At 41.6% G+C, this 24,352-nt stretch overlaps 1 protein-coding gene across 2 annotated transcripts in view; it reads left to right on the top strand.

Annotated features, from left to right (window-relative positions):
- LOC111977484 (actin-binding LIM protein 1-like) overlaps positions 1-24,352 on the top strand; it is a 110,608-nt gene that overhangs the window by 82,077 nt on the left and 4,179 nt on the right. For both annotated transcript variants that reach the window (XM_024006919.2, XM_024006918.2), the window contains exon 2: positions 12,582-12,716. In XM_024006919.2, coding sequence (XP_023862687.1) covers positions 12,582-12,716 — 135 coding nt within the window. The remainder of the gene's footprint in view (positions 1-12,581; positions 12,717-24,352) is intronic.

A 24,352-nucleotide genomic window follows, 5' to 3' on the forward strand; every position in this document is an offset into this window, starting at 1 on the left:
GGTACCTAATCCTTATGATTATGAGGACTGTGCTGACTTAATAAAAACATTTGTTATTTGAGTGGTCAGAAAGGGCTATTGTCCAGCTGAATGTTTGTCATATTTGGGAAATCCACACTATCACAGATATTACAACCAAACAGGCTGGGGAAAATCCCCAAGGAATACAAAGCAAGAGATGGGGTTAATTGTCTCATATATGCTTTTACCGCCATTTCTAATTGTTCTAATGGGGGCCCTTAGAGCTGGCACAAGTTGACCTGTAAGCATTTCATGCGGTGTTAGATGCGTAATTTTGTTAGTTTGCATGCGATACCTCATTAGAGCAAGCGGTAGTGCATCCACCCAATTAAGCCTTGCACTAGCACACATCTTATTTATCTTAGCCTTAAGAGTACCATTTATTCTTTCAACCAATCCTTGTGACTGGGGATGATAAACACATCCTAGTCTTTGTTTAATCCTTAGCTGCTATACTACCTGTTTTACTGTCTTTTGAATAAATGCTGATTCATTGTCTGAGCTAATTTCTGTTGGCATTCCGAACCTAGGTGTTACTTCTCTGGTTAAGAATTCTATCACTGTTCCTGATCCCTGATCAGTTGAGGTTACTGCTTCTACCCATCTGCTGAATCTGTCTATGATAACCAGCATGTATCTTTTACCATTTACTGGTTTTATCATATCCACATAGCCCATTACTAGGTGTCGGAATGGTCCTTCTGGGACCGGTATATGGCCTATGGGTGTGGTTATCCCTTTCCGCACATTATTTTGAGCACAATTCGCTATTGCCTCATCCACCATTGCCTGTAGGTATGGTGACCAGTAGCCTTGCTTTTTAATCTTTCTTATCACCTCCCCCTTGCGCAATGGTCCAACCCATGCCCATCAGTAATAAGCAAATTAAGCAATATAGTAGATGCCACTATCACCGCTGTCATCTTTGGTTGCACCTCTTTGGTGCCACATGGATTGCTCATACAGTCCGGCATGTTCCTGCATCCTAATGATATCATCCGGCTGAGGTATTGATTCAAGGATAACCATCGGTGCTGTTAAAATTGTAATTGTGCATTTAGATGCCTTTTTCGCCTCCTCATCAGCCGCATTGTTTCCCTTAACAACAAAGTAATTTCCTTTTTTATTTTCCTGGCATTTTACTATCGCTAGTCTGGTAGGATACATCAATGCCATATATATATTTTTTTGTTTTTCACCTTTATTTAACCAGGTAGGCTAGTTGAGAACAATTAATTGTTCTCATTTGCAACCTGGCCAAGATAAAGCATAGCAATTCGACACATACAACAACACAGAGTTACACATGGAATAAACAAAACATACAGTCAATAAAACAGTAGAAAAAAWATATATAAAATATAAACAAAAAGTCTATATACAGTGAGTGCAAATGAGGTAAGATAAGGGAGTTAAGGCAATAAATAGGCCATGGTGGCGAAGTAATTACAATATAGCAATTAAACTCTGGAATGGTAGATGCGCAGAAGATGAATGTGCAAGTAGAGATACTGGGGTGCAAAGGAGCAAGATAAATAATAAAATACAGTATGGGGATGAGGTAGATAGATGGGCTATGTACAGGTGCAGTGATCTGCGAGCTGCTCTGACAGCTGGTGCTTAAAGCTAGTGAGGGAGATATGAGTCTCCAGCTTCAGTGATTTTTGCAGTTCGTTCCAGTCATTGGCAGCAGAGAACTGGAAGGAATGGCGACCAAAGGAGGAATTGGCTTTGGAGGTGACCAGTGAGATATACCATATACCTGTTGCGTGCTACGAGTGGGTGCTACGAGTGGGTGCTGCTATGGTGACCAGTGAGCTGAGATAAGGCGGGGATTTACCTAGCAGAGACTTGTAGATAACCTGTAGCCAGTGGGTTTGGCGACGAGTATGAAGCGAGGGCCAACCAACGAGAGCGTACAGGTCGCAATGGTGGGTAGTGTATGGWGCTTTGGTGACAAAACGGATGGCACTGTGATAGACTGCATCCAATTTGTTGAGTAGAGTGTTGGAGGCTATTTTATAGATGACATCYCCGAAGTCGAGGATRGGTAGGATGGTCAGTTTTACGAGGGTATGTTTGGCAGCATGAGTGAAGGATGCATTGTAGCGATATAGGAAGCCAATTCTAGATTTAATTTTGGATTGGAGATGCTTAATGTGAGTCTGGAAGAAGAGTTTACAGTCTAACCAGACATCTAGGTATTTGTAGTTGTCCAGAGTAGTGATGCTGGATGAGCGGGCAGGTGCGGGCAGTGATCGATTGAATAGCATGCATTTAGTTTTTACTTGCATTTAAGAGCAGTTGGAGGCCACGGAAGGAGAGTTGTATGGCATTGAAGCTCATCTGGAGGTTAGTTAACACAGTGTCCAAAGAGGGGCCAGACGTACACCGAATGGTGTCGTCTGAGTAGAGGTGGATCAGAGAATCACCAGCAGCAAGAGCGACATCATTGATGTATACAGAGAAGAGAGTCGGCCCGATAATTGAACCCTGTGGCACCCCCATAGAGACGGCCAGAGGTCCGGACAACAGGCCCTCCGATTTGACACACTGAACTCTATCAGAGAAGTAGTTGGTGAACCAGGCGAGGCAGTCATTTGAGAAACCAAGGCTGTTGAGTCTGCCGATAAGAATGTGGTGATTGACAGAGTCGAACGCCTTGGCCGGGTCGATGAATACGGCTGCACAGTAATGTCTCTTATCGATGGCAGTTATGATATCGTTTAGGACCTTGAGCGTGGCTGAGGTGCACCCATGACCAGCTCTGAATCCAGATTGCATAGTGGAGAAGGTACGGTGGGATTCGAAATAGTCGGTAATCTGTTTGTTAACTTGGCTTTCGAAGACCTTAGAAAGACAGGGTAGGATATATATAGATCTGTAGCAGTTTGGGTCTAGAGTCTCACCCCCCACCCCCTCTTTGGGAATCTCAGACGATATGAAAGAGAGATTGAACAGGCTAGTAAAAGGGGTTGCAACTATTTCGGCAGATCATTTTAGAAACAGAGGGTCCAGATTGTCTAGCCCGGCTGATTTGTAGGGGTCCAGATTTTGCAGCTCTTTCAGAACATCAGCTATCTGGATTTGGGTGAAGGAGAAATGGTGGGGGCTTGGGGGGTTGCTGTGGAGGGTGCCGGGCAGTTGACCGGGGTAGGGGTAGCCAGGTGGAAAGCATGGCCAGCCGTAGAGAAATGCTTATTGAAATGCTCAATTATAGTGGATTTATCGGTGGTACCAGTGTTTCCTAGCATCAGAGCAGTGGGCAGCTGGGAGGAGGTGCTCTTATTCTCCATGGACTTTGCATGGTTACCAGGATAGTCTTTATAACAGGAGCCATCTACAAAGTATTCTTCTAAATAAGTTCCTTCTCAGTCCAGAAAAGGCGTAGACTCAAGATCTGGTCTTAGTTTGATGAATGTTAGAGATACTGCTACACAATCATGAGTAGTTCCTTCGAATTCCAATGGAATTCTTTCAGCTGGATTTACTGTATTACACTGTCTAATATAAACATCTGGATAATTTAGCAGGGTCATGTATTCTAAAGTTCTTGCATTGGTTAATACAATTTTTTTATCAACTCTACTATTTTACGGTGTGTGAGGAGTGTTACTGAATATTCCATAGTTATTGTTTGAAGCTTTATCATACGCATACTGCAATGCTGCCACTCCCTGATAACAAGGAGGATATCCCTGGGCAACAGAGTCCAGTTTAGTACTGTAGTAAGCAATGGGTTGCTTCCGCCTTCCACTACATGTATTCTGCATAAGTACCGCTGCTGCATAACCATCGCACCAGTTTGCTACATATAACAAACATGGCTTTGTGTAGTCTGGATCCGMCTAAGGCTGGTGCTGTCTGCATTTCCTTTTTTAATGTTTCAAATGCAACCAGAGCATCATTGTTCCAGTCTAGTTTAGCCCTGAGATTAAGCTGACCTGCTTCTTTCATTATTTCTCTCAAGGGGGCAGTCTTCACTACATATTCTTCCATCCAGTCTGAGCTAAATTCAGTCATTCCTAAAAAAGGTCATAATTTGAGCTACTGTTTGTGGCAAGGGTCCATTACTGATTCCTTCCAGCTGTCCTGGTGCTATTGCCTTGGTTCCAAGAGCTATAGTTCTTCCTAGGTACTCAACTTGAGGCTGGCAGTATTGACGTTTTGTCTTTGAGACTTTATGTCCTCCCTCTGCCAATCTCTTTAGCACTTTCATGGAGTCTGTGTGACACTGTTCTAGAGAGGGAGAACAGATTAGTAAGTCATCCACGTATTGAATCAACATTCCACCAAGCACCAAATCTTCCAAATCTGCTCTCTGCACTTGATTMAATAAATGTGCTTAAAATGCTTAAATCCCTGTGGGATTCGAGTATAAGTAAATTGGTGTTCTCTGTGCGTAAACGCAAACAAATGTCTTCACTCTTCCACCAGGGGCACACAACAAAATGCTCCACATAGATCAATCACTGTAAAGTCCTTGGCATCTGGGGGGACATTGGTCAGCAATGTGTGAGGGTTAGGAACTTCTGCATCCCAGTCAAGTGCTYTGTCATGAATTGCCCTTAAGTCATGTACCAGTCTCCATTTTTTACCATCTGCTTTAAGAACCGGTAATAAAGGTGTATTACAGCAACTTTGTGTCTCTATTGAAACCCCTGCTTTGATTTGTCCCTCAATTGTCATGCTTATGCCTTCCTCAGCTTCAGGCTTCATATAATATTGAGCTTTCCAAGGGGGTTTAGCACCCGGTTTTACTTTGATGCATACAGGATTTGCTGATTTGACCAATCCTATGTCACGTTGCGACCCTTTAGGTAATTTTTTTTCTCCATTTCCTGTCTCTGTTCACTTATTCATTCAATATTATCTCCTAATTGTATTTGTTGATTAGCTGTAACCTCTACTACCCTTGGATCCCCATGCATTACTGTTGTGGTCATTTTGATAAAGGATGTATCTTTAGAGTGAAAAATCAATGGATTGTCTGTTTTATCCCATTTACATTTCTTGGCTTTCTTCACCAGGGGTCCCAATTCTTTTGCTTTGACACCTTTGTTTACCAACAATATAAGGTGAGGGACAGAATCAGAGACATTATACCATTCCTCTACAAAGCCAGATCCATCCCTGTCCATTACATCCATTGCTGCTCCCTGTTTCCCTATAATTATGCACTGAGACATAATTGGTGCTGATTTACCATTTGCGTTCATTATCCAAAGCTGTTCTAACAAATGGTCTTGGTAAGGATCATACTGCATTGTGCAATGATACTCAGATTTAGCTCTACCAGCTTCAAGTATGTGGGCCTGAATAAACCTTCCCCATTTCTCTATGGTTTTATTTACTTCAGACTCAAGGTCCCCTAACCAATATACATTTGCTGTCTCTCCTGTCATTACCATTTGTCGATTTACTCCTGATCTATCAATAATTACCCCTTCAGCTGAGCACTTAATTTGTATTCCCATTTTGCATAGAGCATCCCTACCCAGTAAAGTAATCGGAGTTTGTTCTGACACTAGTATAGGGAGTGTTGCTGATCTACCATCAGTCATCAGATGTACAGGAGCTGTCATCAGAATTAGCTGTGTTTGTCCCGAGAATCCTATAGTTTTGGCATATTTGCCAGACATGGGGAGATGAGAGGCATAATTTGGATCTATACAAGTGGCTCCAGTATCTATCATCATAGGTGTGCCTCTGTTCTGAATTTTAACCTGCAGCATAGGTTCTTGATCAGCTCTTGTGGTTATTATTGGAAACTGACCCTCCACTGTAGAATTCTCTGGGCACCGCTAGTATCCCCGCCCATGGGTTCACAGGGCCCTGTGGTTGTCTCTGATTGTTTTGCCAGCCGCCTTCTTGGTTCCATTTATTTTGATACCTATTTCTTTGTGGTTGCCGATTATTTTGGTTCCTGTTTCCTTGTATCTTCCAAGGATTTGTAGGGCAGTTTATTTTGAAGTGTCCTAGCTAGTGACATCTCCAACAGGTCCCGGGTGGCCCCTGTGGGCCACTAAATCCTTTTCTCTGATTGTTCTGTGGAGGTCTATGTTGCCTATTGCCATTATTATACTGTTGGGGTTGTTGTGCATACACATTTACTACTGGTCTTGTGGGTTGCACTTGGGCCTGCTGGACGGGAGGCAGTTGCGGCCCTCATGAGGAGACTGCAGCCATAGTCCCTACTTCTGGCATAGGTGTTGTAACTGGAGCCTGGATTAAATTTTTTCCTTGTAATGTTGTTTTCTTGTTCTGTGAGTCTCTGTTCATCCTTTCTGTGTTTTTCCACTGCATGGAAGACATGGTCACAGAATTCTTTGTGTGATTTTGAAGTCAGTCCCACTACATCCTCCAGCTTGCTTCTCACTGGCAGGGGCATGTCTTCTATCACTGAGTTTCGGTACAGAGTTGTCATCAGTGGGTCTCTCTCTGGATCCCGTTCTGTTTCCTGCCTACATCGTTTCAGCTGTCCGTGTAAGTACACAGCCGGATTCTCTGTCACCCACAGTAGCTCTCCTTTTAGTGACTTTGCGTCCATCCGTGCAGGGTACTCATCTCTTAGGGCTCTCCAGACTCCTGTCCGGTATGTATAAAAGTCCACTCCATCCCTCATTGGATCCCCTATTGCCGTTATCAGGCCAATGGCATCCAGCGAATCTTCATRTACATCATTTTGAACCTTCATTTTAGCTAAGGCCTTACTTAATCCTTCATTACAATTAAAATTTCTGGGTTTCTTCCTGCACCTTGCTCAATCTCCCCTGTCTTTTCCAAGTCCTTTCTTCTCTCTAAAGGAAGTGTAGAGGCAACAACCCCCTCGTCCTCTAATTCCACTTCCCCTTTTATTTCCACTATTCCAGACACCAGCGGGAATTGTCTACTGGCGCATGGTGGAGGTTCTGTAAACCATTCCACCTCCTTCCTGTCTGACTTTTCATTGTCTTCCTCTAACATTCCTCTAGCTGTCTTTATACATTTGAACAATCCCTTGCCTTCTACTTTGAACATCTTTATCACCTCGTTTTCTCTAGCTCTTTTATTTTTCCTTTTCTTTCCTGAGTCCTTTGCTTTACGTTTTTTTATTAGAGTTTCCATTTCCTCACACACTGAGACATCAAATGTTCCCTCCTTTGGCCATGTAGTACCCATTTTCCTGGTGCATTTTTCCCATTTCTTCGACATTTCTTTTCGTTCTTTTTTTGCGTAGGGGATGTCTAGCGCTCAGAATGTCTACAGCCGTTTTACTCATTGTTGCGGCCTGCATCGTTTTGGTCTTCCTACCGTCAGTCTCAGTTTTATTKCTTTTTTTGTGTTAGGTCTACCAAGTACTAGTATTTTCTTTGATATTAGTTTGTAGACCGTTTGTATTTTTATAATTTGAAGTAATTATCCTTATTTATTCTAACACTACGGATATTCTTCTTTCCGGGTTTATTTTTTATTTATTCATTTAGCTTTCTGTGATATACGTATTTACTCCCTATTTTCGTTTTTTGTGCTATTCCATTATTAAACCACTTTATCTTGTTCTTTATATTACTACCTATAGATCCAGGGCTAAAAACATTAACGACCTCTTCAAGCCCTAAATATTTTGATTTTGATTTATATATTTTTCTCTCTCTATTATTGTACTTGGACTATTGGTAATTACCCATTTATCGGTTTTTATAATTGTTAATTGTTAATCTCTTTTTGAGTATATTRTTACTTCAAATTCCAATTTCTATAGACTGTATATTCATCCACTTTGCAGTACACAATTTAACGGTCTCACCGTGCAATCGCTAATATCGTCTCGACATTTATTACGAAGTTACTATATTGTTCATGTATTTTACAATTTCTCCTAACTGTTCAAACTTCTAGTATCATATTCCTTCAATGGGTATWTATGTACCAATCACATTCACCTCCCCTAATGCAGAACTGGTTGCGTCCCCTTCGTCAGACCAAGAGAGGCACGCAACCTTTTTGTCCCACAACAGCAGAGAACTGTCACACTCACGTTCACGCTTTCCTAAGCGACCTGAGTATACAGGATTTGCATCTTATTTAATTAATTATCGATACACTCCCTCAACACGATAAGTAATCTAATAGTATTTCTCTTACACTTTCCTAAGTGATCTTCCACGCTTTCCTAAGCGACCCGAGTATACTCTTACATTTTCCTAAGTGATTTTTCACGCTTTCCTAAGCGACTCTTTCCTACGTGATTTTTCACGCTTTCCTAAGCGACACTTTCCTAAGTGATCTTTCACCTGAGTATACAGGATTTTTAATTTGCAATTTCCGATTCACTTTCTAGCTGTCCTCATTGATTCACTTCCACGACACGATAAGCYCTCTTTAATTTGATGGACAATTGTCACCTCAAACTAGATTGAACAGAACAGMCAACAGGGCAGACAGATAACCTGAACAAGACCGATCACCCCCCAACCCAGCTGAGGGACTGCGTGAGCCAGACAAATTGAATGACCCGCTGACAAGTACCAATTGAATCAGACAAATGGGCTGTGTTTGCGCGCAACTCACACAGGTCTAATCAAACATATCCCGGCCAAACAAAATCAGACAGCATAGTCACAACTTAAACAGTCTGAACAACTGGTCAGATGAGCCGTCTGAACAAATCAGATGAATAACCCCACCCAACTGAACCAGTCAAAACAGATGGTGCACACAACTCTCCCTCTCCAATGGTCATACACCAATTACTATACTTATATGCACGGTTGCAAGCTCAAAAGCTTTATTTTACCCCCAATATTTAGCGTGCATTTCATTGAACTCAAAAGCTCCCAATAGTTCTTTGGTTCGTCAAATTTGGAGAGACCTACTCGGTGACCTACCTCTGAAACAGGTTCCTAGAGCGAACCACACAAGAACTCTATTACTATAGGTAAGAACTCAATTCACRGTCTTAACAGGTGTTTTGTGCAGTCTGTCCACGAAGCCCATTCACAGCTGCAGATTTTCACCGTCTCTGGTCCCTTTTCGCCACTCTTGGCAAGCTCGCCATTTATGTCGTGGAATTATTCAGTCAATAATAATTCTAAAATACTGGAGCATGTGCGTTCAAATAGACTTTTATTAATCAATATAACAAAAGCTGAGCTAATTCATGAAGTAACTCCCTTCCAGTCTTGGCACAAGCTTCTTATACATTTGTCCTCCTTACGTCATACTCATAGTAACTCCTCTTAATGACTCATCAGCTCTGGCATTTAGCCACCGTTATCATATTGCCTTCATATTAGGACATGGAACCTGTAGAGTCACAGAAATAGTTTCATGCATGTAGGACCATAGTAACAGACCTTGGCCCTCTACAAGAATAACCAATACATGCCATCATGCTAACTCCTCTGAAAGGGACACCCCTGTTCTGGAAAAAAAACAAGAGGTGTAACCATAGCAACAGCACATAGTTGGCCATAACAGTTACAGGAATAACCAAAGTCGTGTCCAACCCCCAGGTCTAATGGTGTCTAATGAGCACAAAACTCAGAGCACAAAACTTGTGCACTAGTTTTCCTGGCTCCTTCTGAAATAAATAATTGCCACATATGTACTGACAAATTCACAATAATATGTACATATAACTAGGAATAAAGTGACAGATAGTTAACAGTAGCAGCAGCGTATGTGATGAGTCAAAAAAGGTAGTGCAAAAAAACAGTCAATGCAGATGGGCAAATAGTTAACCAAATAGCTACACGGACTAACTATTTAGCAGTCTTATGGATTGGGGGTAGAAGCTGTTCAGGGTCCTGTTGGTTCCAGACTGCATCGGTACCACTTGCCGTGCGGTAGCAGAGAGATGGGTGGCTGGAGTCTTTGACAATTTGTAGGGCCTTCCTCTGACACCGCCTGGTATTGAGGTCCTGGATGGCAGGGAGCTTGGCTCCAGTGATGTACTGGGCCGTCCGCACTACAGGTCGAATGCCAAGCAGTTACCACACCAAGCGGTGATACAGCCAGTCAAGAGGCTCTCAATGGTGCAACTGTACAACTTTTTGAAGATCTGAGGGACCATGCCAAATCTTTTCAGTCTCCTGAGGGGAGAGAGGTGTTGTCGTGCCCTCTTCACAACCGTATTGTGTTTTTCCCATGATAGATCCTTAGTGATGTGGACACTGAGGAACTTGAAGCTCTCGACTCGATCCACTACAGCCCCATAGATGGGAATGGGGGTGTGCTCAGCCCTCCGTTTCCTCAAGTCCATGATCAGCTCCCTTGTCTTGCTGACGTTGAGGGAGAGGTTGATGTCCTGGCACCACACTGCCAGGTCTCTGACCTCCCTATAGGCTGTCTCATCGTCGTCAGTGATTAGGCCTATCACCTTCGCATCGTCAGCAAACTTGATGGTGTTGAACTTGTGTGTGGACACGTAGTTGTAGGTGAATGGGTAGTACAGGAGAGAACTAAGCACGCACCCCTGAGGGGCCCCCGTGTTGAGGGTCAGCATGGCAAATGTGTTGTTGCCTACTCATCACCTGGATATTATTAATAATATGCATGTCAATCTCTCCTGGCTCAAAATGGAGGAGAGATTGACTTCATCAATAATAGTATTTAAGATAGGTATTGACATGTTGAATGCACCTAGCTGTCTGATTGAACAACACAGCTCGGACACCCATGCATAACCCACAAGACATGTCACAAGACGTCTTTTCACACTCCCCAAGTCCAGAACAGACTATGGAAGGCGCACAGTACTAAATAGAACCAAGACTACATGGAACTCTATTCCACATCAAGTAACTCATGCAAGCATTACAATTAGATTTTTTTTAAACAGATTAAAAAAACACRTTATGGAAGAGCGGGGACTGTGAAGTAACACAAACATAGCCACAGACACATGCATACACACACATACACATGCACGATAGCARACGCACTATACACACACGCACACATGGATTTTGTACTGTATATGTGGTAGTGGTGGGTAGGGGCCTGAGGACACACAGTCTGAATGTATTGTAATGTATTTAAAATTGTATAAACGTCCTTAATTTAGCTGGACCCCAGGAAGAGTAGCTAATAAATACAAAATACCTGGGGGCGTCCCGTCAGGAAGTCCAGGATCCTGTGGATCTGTTGGGGTGGTATACGAATTGGAGTGGGTCCGGGGTTTCTGGGATGATGGTGTTGATGTAAGCCAAGACCTGCCTTTCAAAGCTACAGATGTGAGTGCTACAGGGTAATTGTCATTTACACAGGTTACTTTGGAGTTCTTGAGCTGGAACTGCTTGTTGTCAGAGAGGAAGAAAGAAAGAAGTGATCTTTCATCTGTGTTGTGGGTGGCAGGTGGAGGGGTGTCTGAGTGAGTACGAAGGTGCACAGTGTAAACAGCACTGKAGGAGACAAGGAGAGGAGACCAAAAATCTTGATTCTTGTGATACAGGCATTTGATTCAGAGTTCCTCTGTCCAGTGTTTGTGTACTTTTGCCAATTTTAATCTTTTATTTTTATTGGCCAGTCTGAGATATGGCTTTTTCTTTGCAACTGTGCCTAGAAGGCCAGCATCCCGGAGTCACATCTTCACTGTTGACGTTGAGACTGGTGTTTTGCGGGTACTATTTAATTAAGCTGCCAGTTAAGGACTTGTGAGGTGTCTGTTTCTAGACACTCTAATGTACTTGTCCTCTTGCTCAGTTATGCACCGGGGCCTCCCACTCTTTCTATWCTGGTTAAAGCCAGTTTGCGCTGTTCTGTGAAGGYAGTAGTACACAGCGTTGTACGAGATCTTCAGTTTCTTGGCCATTTCTCGCAAGGAATAGCCTTCAATTCTCAGAACAAGAATGGACTGACGAGTTTCAGAAGAAAGGTCTTTGTTTCTGGCCATTTTGAGCCTGTAATCAAACCTACAAATGTTGATGCTCCAGACACTCAACTAGTCTAAATAAGGCCAGTTTTCAGCTGTGTTAACATCATTGCAAAAGGGTTTTCTAATGATCAATTAGCCTTTCAAAATGATAAACTTGGATTAGCTAACACAACGTGSCGTTGGAACACAGGAGTGATTGTTGCTGATAATGGGCCTCTGTACGCCTATGTAGATATTCCATAAAATKTGCCGTTTCCAGCTACAATAGTCAGTTACAACATTAAAAATGTCTACACTMTATTTCTGATCAATTTGATATTATTTTAATGGACAAAAAATGTGCTTTTCTTTCAAAAACAAGGACATTTCTAAGTGACCCCAAACTTTTGAACAGTAGTGTAAATTCAAATTAATTGAATTAATTTATATATATATCACCCAGCCCTAGCCTAGTCCAGGGCTCGTATTCTTAAAGKATCTCATAGTAGGAGTGCTAATGTAGGATCAGTTTAGCCTTTTAGATCATAGCACATTTAGCACTCTGAGACGCTTTATACGCTTGGACTAAAAAGCAGTATACATGGAGAATCTCTATTAGACATGCTTCTAAATCTAAGTCTAGGATTAATCTGTGTGTGGGAAACCAGACCTATAATGTGTGTGATTATAGTGGTTCATGTTTATCTCTGTTCTATTCTAGTGGCACATGCGCAGGACACACACCATTCCAATGAGAAGCCTCTGATTCAGTGCTACAAGTGTGGGGAGCCATGTAAGGGTGAGGTGCTGCGGGTCCAGTCCAAGCACTTCCACCTGAAGTGCTTCACCTGTAAAGGTAAGTACAGTACCAAACCATGGAGATCACTTGAGGGTTTAAGTACAGTAACGGGGGACTCCGACTTAGCGATAATCCGTATTCAAGTCAATGAGCTATCCCAGGGTGAGTGTAGCCTTCACACAGCATGCATGATGGCAGTTTTGTTTTTAGACAATAGTGCTGAGCGATTAGTGCTTTTTGAGTTCGGTTCGGTTTCGGTACGATTATGTTTTTAAACATAATTTTTTCGATAATTTCGATAATTTTTTTTGTTTTCAATAAGAGCACAACGGTAAAGGCCGTCAGCCGCCACAGTAGACGGAACTTCCCGCCAGAGTTCAAATAATTTAGAGTTCTAAACCAGGCAGTGTCAGAGAAAGGCCCTAAAAATGGTCAAAAACTCCAGCCACCCTAGTCATCGACTGTTCTCTCTGCTACCGCACGGCAAGTTGTACCGGAGCGCCAAGTCTAGGTCCAACAGGCTTCTAAACAGCTTCTACACCCAAGCCATAACACTCCTGAAAATCTATTCAAAATGGCACCCCCAGACTTATTTGCATTGCCCCCCCCCCCCCCCCTCTACGCTGCTGCTACTCTCTGTTAGTCACTTTAATAACTACCTACATGTACATGGGGCAAAAAAGTATTTAGTCAGCCACCAATTGTGCAAGTTCTCCCATTAAAAAGATGAGAGAGGCCTGTAATTTTCATCATAGGTACACTTAAATATGACAGCAAAATGAGAAAAAAAATCCAGAAAATCACATTGTGGATTTTTAATGAATTTATTTGCAAATTATGGTGGAAAATAAGTATTTGGTCACCATAAAACAAGCAAGATTTCTGGCTCATCACAGACCTGTAACTTCTTCTTTAAGAGGCTCCTCTGTCCTCCACTCGTTACTGTATTAATGGCACCTGTTTGAACTTGTTATCAGTATAAAAGACACCTGTCCACAACCTCAAACAGTCACACTCCAAACTCCACTATGGCCAAGACCAAAGAGCTGTCAAAGGACACCAGAAACAAAATTGTAGACCTGCACCAGGCTGGGAGACTGAATCTGCAATAGATAAGCAGCTTGGTTTGAAGAAATCAACTGTGGGAGCAATTATTAGGAAATGGAAGACATACAAGACCACTGATAATCTCCCTCGATCTGGGGCTCCACGCAAAATGATCACAAGAACGGTGAGCAAAAATCCCAGAACACACGGGGGACCTAGTGAATGACCTGCAGAGAGCTGGGACCAAAGTAACAAAGCCTACCATCAGTAACACACTACGCCGCCAGGGACTCAAATCCTGCAGTGCCAGACGTGTCCCCTGCTTAAGCCAGTACATGTCCAGCCCGTCTGAAGTTTGCTAGAGAGCATTTGGATGATTCAGAAGAAGATTGGGAGAATGTCATATGGTCAGATGAAACCAAAATAGAACTTTTTGGTAAAAACTCAACTCGTCGTGTTTGGAGGACAAAGAATGCCTGAGTTGCATCCAAAGAACACCATACCTACTGTGAAGCATGGGGTGGAAACATCATGCTTTGGGGCTGTTTTTATGCAAAGGGACCAGGACGACTGATCCGTGTAAAGGACAGAATGAATGGGGCCATGTATCGTGAGATTTTGAGGAAATCTCCTTCCATCAGCAAGGGCATTGAAGATGAAACTGGCTGGGTCTTTCAGCATGACAATGATCCCAAACACACCGCCCGGGCAACGAAGGAGTGGCTTCGTAAGAAGCATTTCAAGGTCCTGGAGTGGCCTAGCCAGTCTCCAGATCTCAACCCCATAAGAAAATTTTGGAGGGAGTTGAAAGTCCGTGTTGCCCAGCAACAGCCCCAAAACATCACTGCTCTAGAGGAAGATCTGCATGGAGGAATGGGCCAAATACCAGCAACAGTGTGGGAAAACCTTGTGAAGACTTACAGAAAACGTTTGACCTCTGTCATTGCCAACAAAGGTATATAAACAAAGTATTGAGATAAACTTTTGTATTGACCTAATACTTATTTTCCACCATAATTTGCAAATAAATTCTATAAAAATCCTACAATGTGATTTTCTGATTTTTTTCCTCAAATTTTGTCTGTCATAGTTGAAGTGTACCTATGATGAAAATTACAGGCCTCTCTCATCTTTTTAAGTGGGAGAACTTGCACAATTGGTGGCTGACTAAATACTTTTRSCCCCCACTGTACATACTACCTCAATTACCTCGACTAACCGGTGCCCCTGCACATTGACTCTGTACCGGTACCCGCTGTATATAGCCTCGCTATTGTTATTTTACTGCTGCTCTTTCACTTTTATTTCTTACTTTTTTAGGTTTTTTCTTAACTGCATTGTTGGTTAATAGCTTGTAAGTAAGCATTTCACTGTAAGGTCTACACCTTACACACCTACACCTACACCTGTTGTATTCGGCGCATGTGACAAATAAAATTTCATTTCATTTCATTTAAACTTTTGCTGTCTGCTGTAGCGTTGTTTTCTACCGGATGTTAATTTGCACAGTTCGCTTACTGAAATCCCCATAGCAATGCATATCGTCGTGCAGGCTTGGTTTTGCCATCAACCTCTTTCTTGCTTTCTTGTTCCGCTATACCAAATAGTATGAAGTGTTTTGCGTCCCTAGTCTAAATGCAGAATTACTTTAATAAAATATTTAAGTTGTGTAAATTACATTTGTTTTATTTSATTACTTTATTATTTAATTCCAATGCATTATCTCATCTTAATAGAGCTGCTGCCTATGCTGTCTGACTAAATCACTATTTTAGTAGTTTTTCTAAGTAAATAAGGCATACTTTTATGACTGCTGAATACCAACTATCAATCATGTAGATCAAGTATTTTCAGGTAGACATACCACGAGCAGCAACTGATCTCTATCCCTCTTGATCCTGCATTCTCTATCCCTCTTGATACTGCAGTCTCTTTTATGTAGCAGGCGTGAAAGACACACAGACCGGACAAGTATGTGCACAATGGATTATGGTTATTGTAGTTAATTACCACATTTTCTGCTCTAAACTATTTAGAACATTGGCCTGTTGGAAACCAACTCCCTACTACATCACAGTTTGGGCTTGATCTGATTTATCTCTAGAGAAACTATGCGTTGAGCTCACAAAAAAATGTGAAATCTAATCTAATTGAACCGATGTCAGTGAATTGCTTGTTTAACCTCACTAGGGTATGTGGTAGCGTCCCACCTCGCCAACAGCCAGTGAAACTGCAGGGCACCAAATTCAAAACAACAGAAATCCCATAATTAAAATTCCTCAAACATACATGTATTTTACACCATTTTAAAGATACACTWSTTGTAAATCCAGCCACAGTGTCCGATTTCAAAAAGGCTTTACGACGAAAGCAAACCAAACGATTATMTTAGGTCAGAGCCAAGTCACAGAAAAACACAGCCATTTTTCCAGCCAAAGAGAGGAGTCACAAAAAGCAGAAATATAGATAAAATTAATCACTAACCTTTGATGATCTTCATCAGATGACACTCATAGGACTTCATGTTACACAATCATGTATGTTTTGTTCGGTAAAGTTCATATTTATATCCAAAAATCTGAGTTTTCATTGGCGCGTTACGTTCACAAGTTCCAAAACATCCTTTGATTTTGCAGAGAGCCACATCAATTTACAGAAATACTCATAATAAACATTGATAAAAGATACAACTGTTATGCATGGAATTTTAGATCCACTTCWCCTTAATGCAACCGCTGTGTCAGATTTWWWWWAAACTTTACGGAAAAAGCAAACCATGCAATAATCTGAGTACGGRGCTCAGACGACAAATCAACCCAAAGAGATATCCGCCATGTTGGAGTCAACAGAAGTCAGAAATAGCATTATTAATATTCACTTACCTTTGATGATCTTCATCAGAATGCACTCCCAGGAATCCCAGTTCCACAATAAATGTTTGTTTTGTTTGATTATGTCCATCATTTATGTCCAAATACCTCCTCGTTGTTCGCGTGTTCAGTACACAATCCAAACTCACGACGAGCGTGCAAGTCCAGTGGAGAGTACGGACGAAAAGTCCAAAAAGTTATATTACAGTCTGTAGAAACATGTCAAACGAAGTATAGAATCAATCTTTAGGATGTTTTTAACATAAATCTTCAATAATGTTCCAACCGGAGAATTCCTTTGTCTGTAGAATTGCAATGGAACGGAGCTCGCTCTCACGTGAACGCGCAAGACTGAGCTCATGGCTCTTTGGCAGACCTCTGACTCATTCCCCTCTCATTCGTCCCCACTTCACAGTAGAAGCATCAAACAAGGTTCTAAAGACTGTTGACATCTAGTGGAAGCCTTATGAAGTGCAATTTGACCCCATAYACAATGTGTATTCGATAGGCCAAGAGTTGAAAAACTACAAACCTCAGATTTCTCACTTCCTGGTTGGATTTTTTCTCAGGTTTTTGCCTGCCATATGAGTTCTGTTATACACAGACATCATTCAAACAGTTTTAGAAACTTCACAGTGTTTTCTATCCAAATCTACTAATAATATGCATATCCTAGGATCTTGGCCTGAGTAGCAGGCAGTTTACTCTGGGCACGCTTTTCATCCGGACGTGAAAAATACTGCCCCCTAACCCAAAGAAGTTAAAGTAACTTACTTTGGCCTTCTGGATAGCCTGAGTGCACTTATTTCTCATTTGCCTGAACGAGAGCCAGTCAGCCTGAGTATGGGCGTGCCAAGCCTTTTGCCAAATGCAATTCTTGAGGTGGAGTAACTCTGCAAGATCACGGTCGAACCTCGGGCTGAACCTGTTTTTAATTCAAATTTTCTTTATGGGGGTGTGTTTGTTAACTATACCATTGAAATTTGCCACCACAGATTTGCCCCTTATAGGACGCATCACTGCACTCTATACTCCTCTGTAAACTGGTCATCTCTGTATACCCATTGCAAGACCCACTGGCTGATGTTTATTTATAAAACACTCGTACACGGAACCCAAACCGGTTGCGCGCGTGCGCCATCGTGCATACATTTATTTTGTCKCCCAAACGTGATCACGACACGCAGGATAAAATATKAAAACAAACTCTGAACCAATMACATTAATTTGGGGACATGTCGAAAAGCATTAAACATTTATGGCAATTTAGCTAGTTAGCTTGGACTTGCAAGCTAATTTGTCCTGGGATATAAACATTAGGTTGTTATTTTACCTGAAATGCACAAGGTCCTTTACTCTGACAATTAATCCACACATAAAACGGTCAACKGAATCATTTCTAGTCATCTCTCCTCCTTCCAGGCCTTTTCATCTTTGAACTTATATAGTGATTGGCATCTAAACTTTCATAGTATTACCACGACAACCGGCAACACAGTTTGTCTTTCAATCACCCACGTGGGTGTAACCAATGAGGCGATGGCACGTGGGTACCTGCTTATATAAACCAATGAGGAGATGGGAGAGGCAGGACTTGCAGCGCGATCTGCGTCAGAAATAGAAAGGACTTCTATTTTAGCCCTTGGCAACGCAGACGCTCGCGAGCAGTCTGGGTGCAGTAATTGAATAACATAGATTTCTAAATGTATTTTGCAATGCTCGCGCACACGATGCAAGCGGTGTAGTCAGGGTATTAGGCCTCACTCCCCCCTATCTGAGATATCTACTGCAGCCCTCATCCTCCACATACAACACCCGTTCTGCCAGTCACATTCTGTTAAAGGTCCCCAAAGCGCACACATCCCTGGGTCTTTTCAGTATGCCGCAGCTAGCGACTGGAACAAGCTGGAACAAACACTCAAACTGGTTAGTTTTATCTCAAGCTCTTCATTCAAAAACTCAATCATGGACACTTACTGACAGTTGTGGTTGCTTTGCGTGATGTATTGTCTCCACCTTCTTGCCCTTTGTGCTGTTGTCTGTGCCCAATAATGTTTGTACCATGTTTTGTGCTGCTACCATGTTGTGTTGCTACCACGTGTTGTTGGTGCTGCAGTCCTCACAGGCGGTGTGTGTGTGCGTGCGTGCGTGTGTGGGCTGGAAGCTCTCAAAGCATACATTAGAACTTTCCTCTTAAAAAGTGAAAGAGCAACTGTCATCATATAGCACTTTTGTTGATTCTGTTCTCTTTCTGTGTCCCAAATGATACCATATTCCCTTCACAGTGCACTACTATTGACCAGAGTCCTATGAGCCTTAGCCAAAAGTAGTGTACTATATATGGAATAGGGTACCATTTGGGACACCCACTTTACCTTAATTTGCATTGTTGTTGCAACATGCTCCCTCCTACACGTATGTCAGCCAGACATACTCATTATGCTAAAAATGTGTGCATGGTCCTATTGAAATCTCTGTGATAGAGTACTTTCTGATGTGTTGTCTCCAGAAAAATTGGTTGTAARATACTCCCACAGTGCCACTCCTGCACACACAAATACTGTTCACATGCACATGTGTACACGTACACACAGACACAGGACACAAACCCCAGATGGTATTTGTGCGTGACTGTCTATAAAGGAACTCATTGCATGCTACGCTCAGAGAAAAGCTAATCTTGGCACTGCATGCATTTCACTTTCTATTACGAATGSTTTATAGCTCGCAGCTTCTCACATAGGGAGACAAACTAGCCATGACAACACCAAACACCGTTACCTGGCATGCAAACCAGCCTGGCTTGTGTGGCCTAAACCTACTTTAGATGAGGTGGTCTGAGGACCAATTAAATAAATGTGCGTCCCAAATGGCACCATATTRCCTACATACTTTTGACCAGAGCCCTATGGATTCTGGTCAAAAATAGTGCACTAGAGAATATGATGTCATTTGGCACACACATATACCGTACCTCTGGCTGAAATCGATTTGGTAAAGAACTAATCTTGTCACACCCGCAACTCTGAGTCTTGATCCAATTAAARGTTATTCTCTCTCTCTGTCCTATTCATCCCTGGGATTGAATGTGGCTCGTTGCATAAGGACGATTAGACCTAGTTATCTCAAGCATTGAACCGTCCCAGGCTCCTAGTCCTCAGTTCTCTGGCTTTTTCCAATACTGTAGGACTTTTGTTATGCTCTCTTTTGTAATTGCACAATGTATCGTACATTACTCATATGGTAATTGTATGGCTATGATTAAGTTGTCTCCGACCTGCCAAAACACTGTCTCTTTAAACTGAAAGAGTTTTATTAAGCACAGAACTGTTATTCTGTCACATMTATACAACTCAACCTCTCTGCATACTAATGAAATATGCAAAACAAAGTGCAATATAAAGTGTAATAGGTGAGACAAAGGCCACATAATATTGTGACATAATAACAGATCAGTGATCTTCAAGTTGAGGATAACAGGGTGTTGACCCATGATGGGATATAGATCAATGGTAATTGATCAGATCCTACAACAGATATAAATACAACAGCACCATAGGTCCTCTCAGACCTCTGTGGTTGGACCATTTAAAGGGGAAGTTCAGGGTTTTACAACTTGATGTTAGGTTAAGGAACCACCTAAAACAACCACTACAAACTTCAGCTAACTTTAGCCACCGCTAGCTAAAAATCTATGGGAGTGATATGGGCAATCGAACTTCCTCTTTGAAATCATCCATCCAAACCCACTGACTAAAGCCATTTAAGGATATCTGGGTATAGGTGCTGGTAGAGAGTAGCCTTGCATGCAGTCTCAGAGCGTGCTGCTTAAAGACGTCTGTTGGAAAGAGACTAGTTGGAGAGCTATGGATGATCTAGTCCCACACATTGTTTTTACCACTGATGTACTGTATACTGCATTTGACGCAACTGTTTRCATACAACAGAGCTGCACACAAATAATTACATAAACGTTGTGGAGACACCACACAATGGTTGTGTAAAGATTTTTGTGCAGACCTACTCTCTATTGTATCAACAACAAAAAATCAGTTGTACATCCAATTGTGAAACCTGAGTGTGTGCGGGGCCATWGATCTTCATTCACACTGTTGACGACCAGCAGGCTGTATTGACTGTAGCGGTCTGGGCTGTGCTGACTGACTGAGAACTAACAAGCCATGGTAAATCCCCAGCCACAGATAGTCTATTTTGAGTCTGCAGAGCTGCTGGTCCAAGATAAATACTTTGAGATTTAACTGTCATTCATTAAGTGAATGGCGGCAGTTGTGACACTCCTAGTTGAAGATAACCTCGTCCTCAGGCTCAATTCCCACTGGGCACACACAMGTTGAATCAACGTTGTTTCAACATKATTTGTCAATGTATTGTGATGTGGAATCATCATGGTAAATACATTGGATATGAAAAAGTCATCAACCAGTATTGTTTTCATCTCATTTCAACCAGTGTTGTAAACATCGAAATTAGGGTAAAACTTCAACTTAAATACATTGACTTAAATGTAGATTCAGATATATGGCATAGATGCAGAAAGTAAACAGCGTAGTGGGTAAATTTCCGCAACAACTAAGAGCATTAAAGCATGAGGCTCAACTTCACTGCTGTTTTGGTCGAGTGGCTATCACGATGTGAACAGCTTGAAGTGAACCCGTGCACATTCGCAGATACTGTGTGCTTCGCTCATCTCGCTCATCTCAATATCTGCTGTGGCAACATCATTTTGCTGAGTCTTCCTATAACTTGACTAACAGGTTGTTTCATCAATATAATTTCAACATAATCATCAGAACTATATAACCATTGAAATTGTGTTAAATTCCAAATAGAAACGTAATTCAAGTGGGTGGTTGAATTTTWGTTTTAATTACAGTGGCTTGTAAAAGTATTCACCCCCCTTGGCATTTTTCCTATTTTGTTGTCTTACAACCTGGAATTAWAATKGATTTTMGGGGGGTTTGTATCATTTGATTTACACAACATGCCTACCACTTTGAAGATGCAAAATATTTTTTATTGGGAAACAAACAAGAAATAAAACAATGAAAACTTGAGTGTGCATAACTATTCACCCCCCAAAGTCAATACTTCGTAGAGCCACCTTTTGCAGCAATTACAGCTGCAAGTCTCTTGGGGTATGTCTCAATAAGCTTGGCACATCTAGTCACTGGGATTTTTGCCCATTCATCAAGGCAAAACTGCTCCAGCTCCTTCAAGTTGGATGGGTTCTGCTTGTGTACAGCAATCTTTGTCATACCACAGATTCTCAATTGGATTGAGGTCTGTGCTTTGACTAGGCCATTCCAAGACATTTAAATGTTTCCCCTTAAACCACTCGAGTGTTGCTTTAGCAATATACTTGGTGTCATTGTCCTGCTGGAAGGTGAACCTCTGTCCCAGTCTCAAATCTCTGGAAGACAAACAGGTTTCCCTCAAGAATTTCCCTGTATTTACTGCCATCCATCATTCCTTCAATTCTGACCAGTTTTCCAATCCCTGCTGATGAAAAACATCCCCACAGCATGATGCTGCCCCCACCATGCTTCACTGTGGGGATGGTGTCTTGGGGTGATGAGAGGTGTTGGTTTGCGCCAGACATATAATTTTCCTTGATGGCCAAAAAGCTACATTTTAGTCTCATCTGATTACCTCCTTCAGATTACCTTCTTCCATATGTTTGGGGAGTCTCCTACATGCCTTTTGGCAAACACCAAATGTATTTGCTTATTTTTTTCTTTAAGCAATTTTTTTCTTCTGACCACTCTTCCGTAAATCCCAGCTCTGTGGAGTATACGGCTTAAAGTGGTTCTATGGACAGGTACTCCAATCTCCGCTGTGGAGCTTTGCAGCTCCTTCAGTGTTATCGTTGGTCTCTTTATTGCCTCTCTGATTAATGTCCTCCTTGCCTGGTTAGTGAGTTTTGGTGGGCGGCCTTCTCTTGGCAGGTTTGTTGTGGTGCCATATTCTTTTCGTTTAAAATAAATTGATCCGTGGGATGTTCAAAGTTTCTGATATTTTTTTATAACCCAACCCTGATCTGTACTTCTCCACAACTTTGTCCCTGACAGGTTTGGAGAGCGCCTTGGTCTTCATGGTGCCCCTTGCTTAGTGGTGTTGCAGACTCTGCGGCCTTAAAGAACAGGTGTATATATATACTGAGATCATGAGACAGATCATGTGACACTTAGATTGCAACTTAACTAATTATGTGACTTCTGAAGGTAATTGGTTGCACCAGATCTTATTTAGGGGCTTCATAGCAAAAGGGGTGAATACATATGCACGCACCACTTTTTCGTAATTTTTTTGCTTCATTTCACTTCACCAATTTGGACTATTTTGTGTATGTCCATTACATGAAATCCAAATAAAAATGTATTACAACCTGTAATTTAAATACAACAAAATAGGAAAAACGCCAAGGGGGATGAATACTTTTGCAAGGCACTGTAGGCATTTTATTTGACCTTGTTCCTATGTTGATTTTTCAAAAGGCACTTTGCACATCTGAGCTATCTTTTTTTGTAGGTGCATGGTAACAGTTTAATAAAATGAGAAAAAGCTTTACGTAAAGCTTATTAAAGAGCAGTGATACTATCAAGAGCAGTGTGTGGGTTTCCTCTTTTTTCTCTCCTATGTTTGAAACAACGTCATACTATCAACCTAAATAAAGAGGCATATTGAAATAGAATGTGATGCCACAGTCCAATGATTTCTGCCTGAACAGTGAGAGATAATGAGCGATAATGTACTGTATTTCAGTGAGAACAAGTCTACCATCCAGATACCTWCCTCTATGTACCCTGCTTAGCTTTGGAAACAAGCGGTGTTCGTTTCAACTGAGATATCAGGTCAACACATTTAGACATTGATCAGCGTCCATACTCATTTGCGTAGAATACCTGAATAACATTGACTAGTTGAATGTAACCAACTTTTGTTGAAAGTAACTAAGCTGTATGTGAAAGTAAATTCAGAGTGAGGATGTGTTTATGAAGCTACATTGACATGGGACCTGGTCAAAAATAYTGCACTAAATAAGTAATGGAGGCCAATTGGAATGCAGACTTAGAGTTCTCCAATTACAAATACAATAAGCAATATCTGTAAATTGTCAGCGAAGGAACCTTGACGTTCTGGAATTAACTTTCCTCATATGGGAAATATTTGGATTCAGATTATTTACACTTTGCTTTCAGTGTAGCATATTACAATATAAGGTTGGGTGATGTCAACCGTTGTCCCATTGTGGTTATGTACTCAGAAAACATTGTGATATACAATGGTTTTGCCCCTTATTGGCCAACTGCCCTCCACATTTTTAAGAAAATGTCATTTAAAAAACTCTGCTAAAAGCAGCGTTGAGCTATAGCGCAAAATCGCGCGCTACAACTGGACGAATCATGACAAATGATTATGTTGTTAAATTACATGTCTTTACCATTAGGCCAAACTACAAGGAAAGGAAGCTAGCTATATTTTGCTATGGAAGGTTTTCCACATGGATGAAGTCATCTACACCCAGCAGTTATGGTGTATAATAATGTTGTGTAATCACCTTCCAGGGTAAAAAAAGAAAGGAAATTGACATGAGCACCACAATGCCTCCTCCACCCATGGTTTTCCTTTTTAATAATATTTTTTTCTTTGTGTACTACACCTGGTATTCACAGGTGGTCTCCTATCCCAGTACTAACCAGGCCCGACCCTGAACAGGCATGGTGGTATGGCCACAAGCGTATTTTTTTTAAACCT

This window comes from Salvelinus sp. IW2-2015, linkage group LG18 (assembly GCF_002910315.2).
Source record: "Salvelinus sp. IW2-2015 linkage group LG18, ASM291031v2, whole genome shotgun sequence".
NCBI lineage: Eukaryota > Metazoa > Chordata > Actinopteri > Salmoniformes > Salmonidae > Salvelinus > Salvelinus sp. IW2-2015.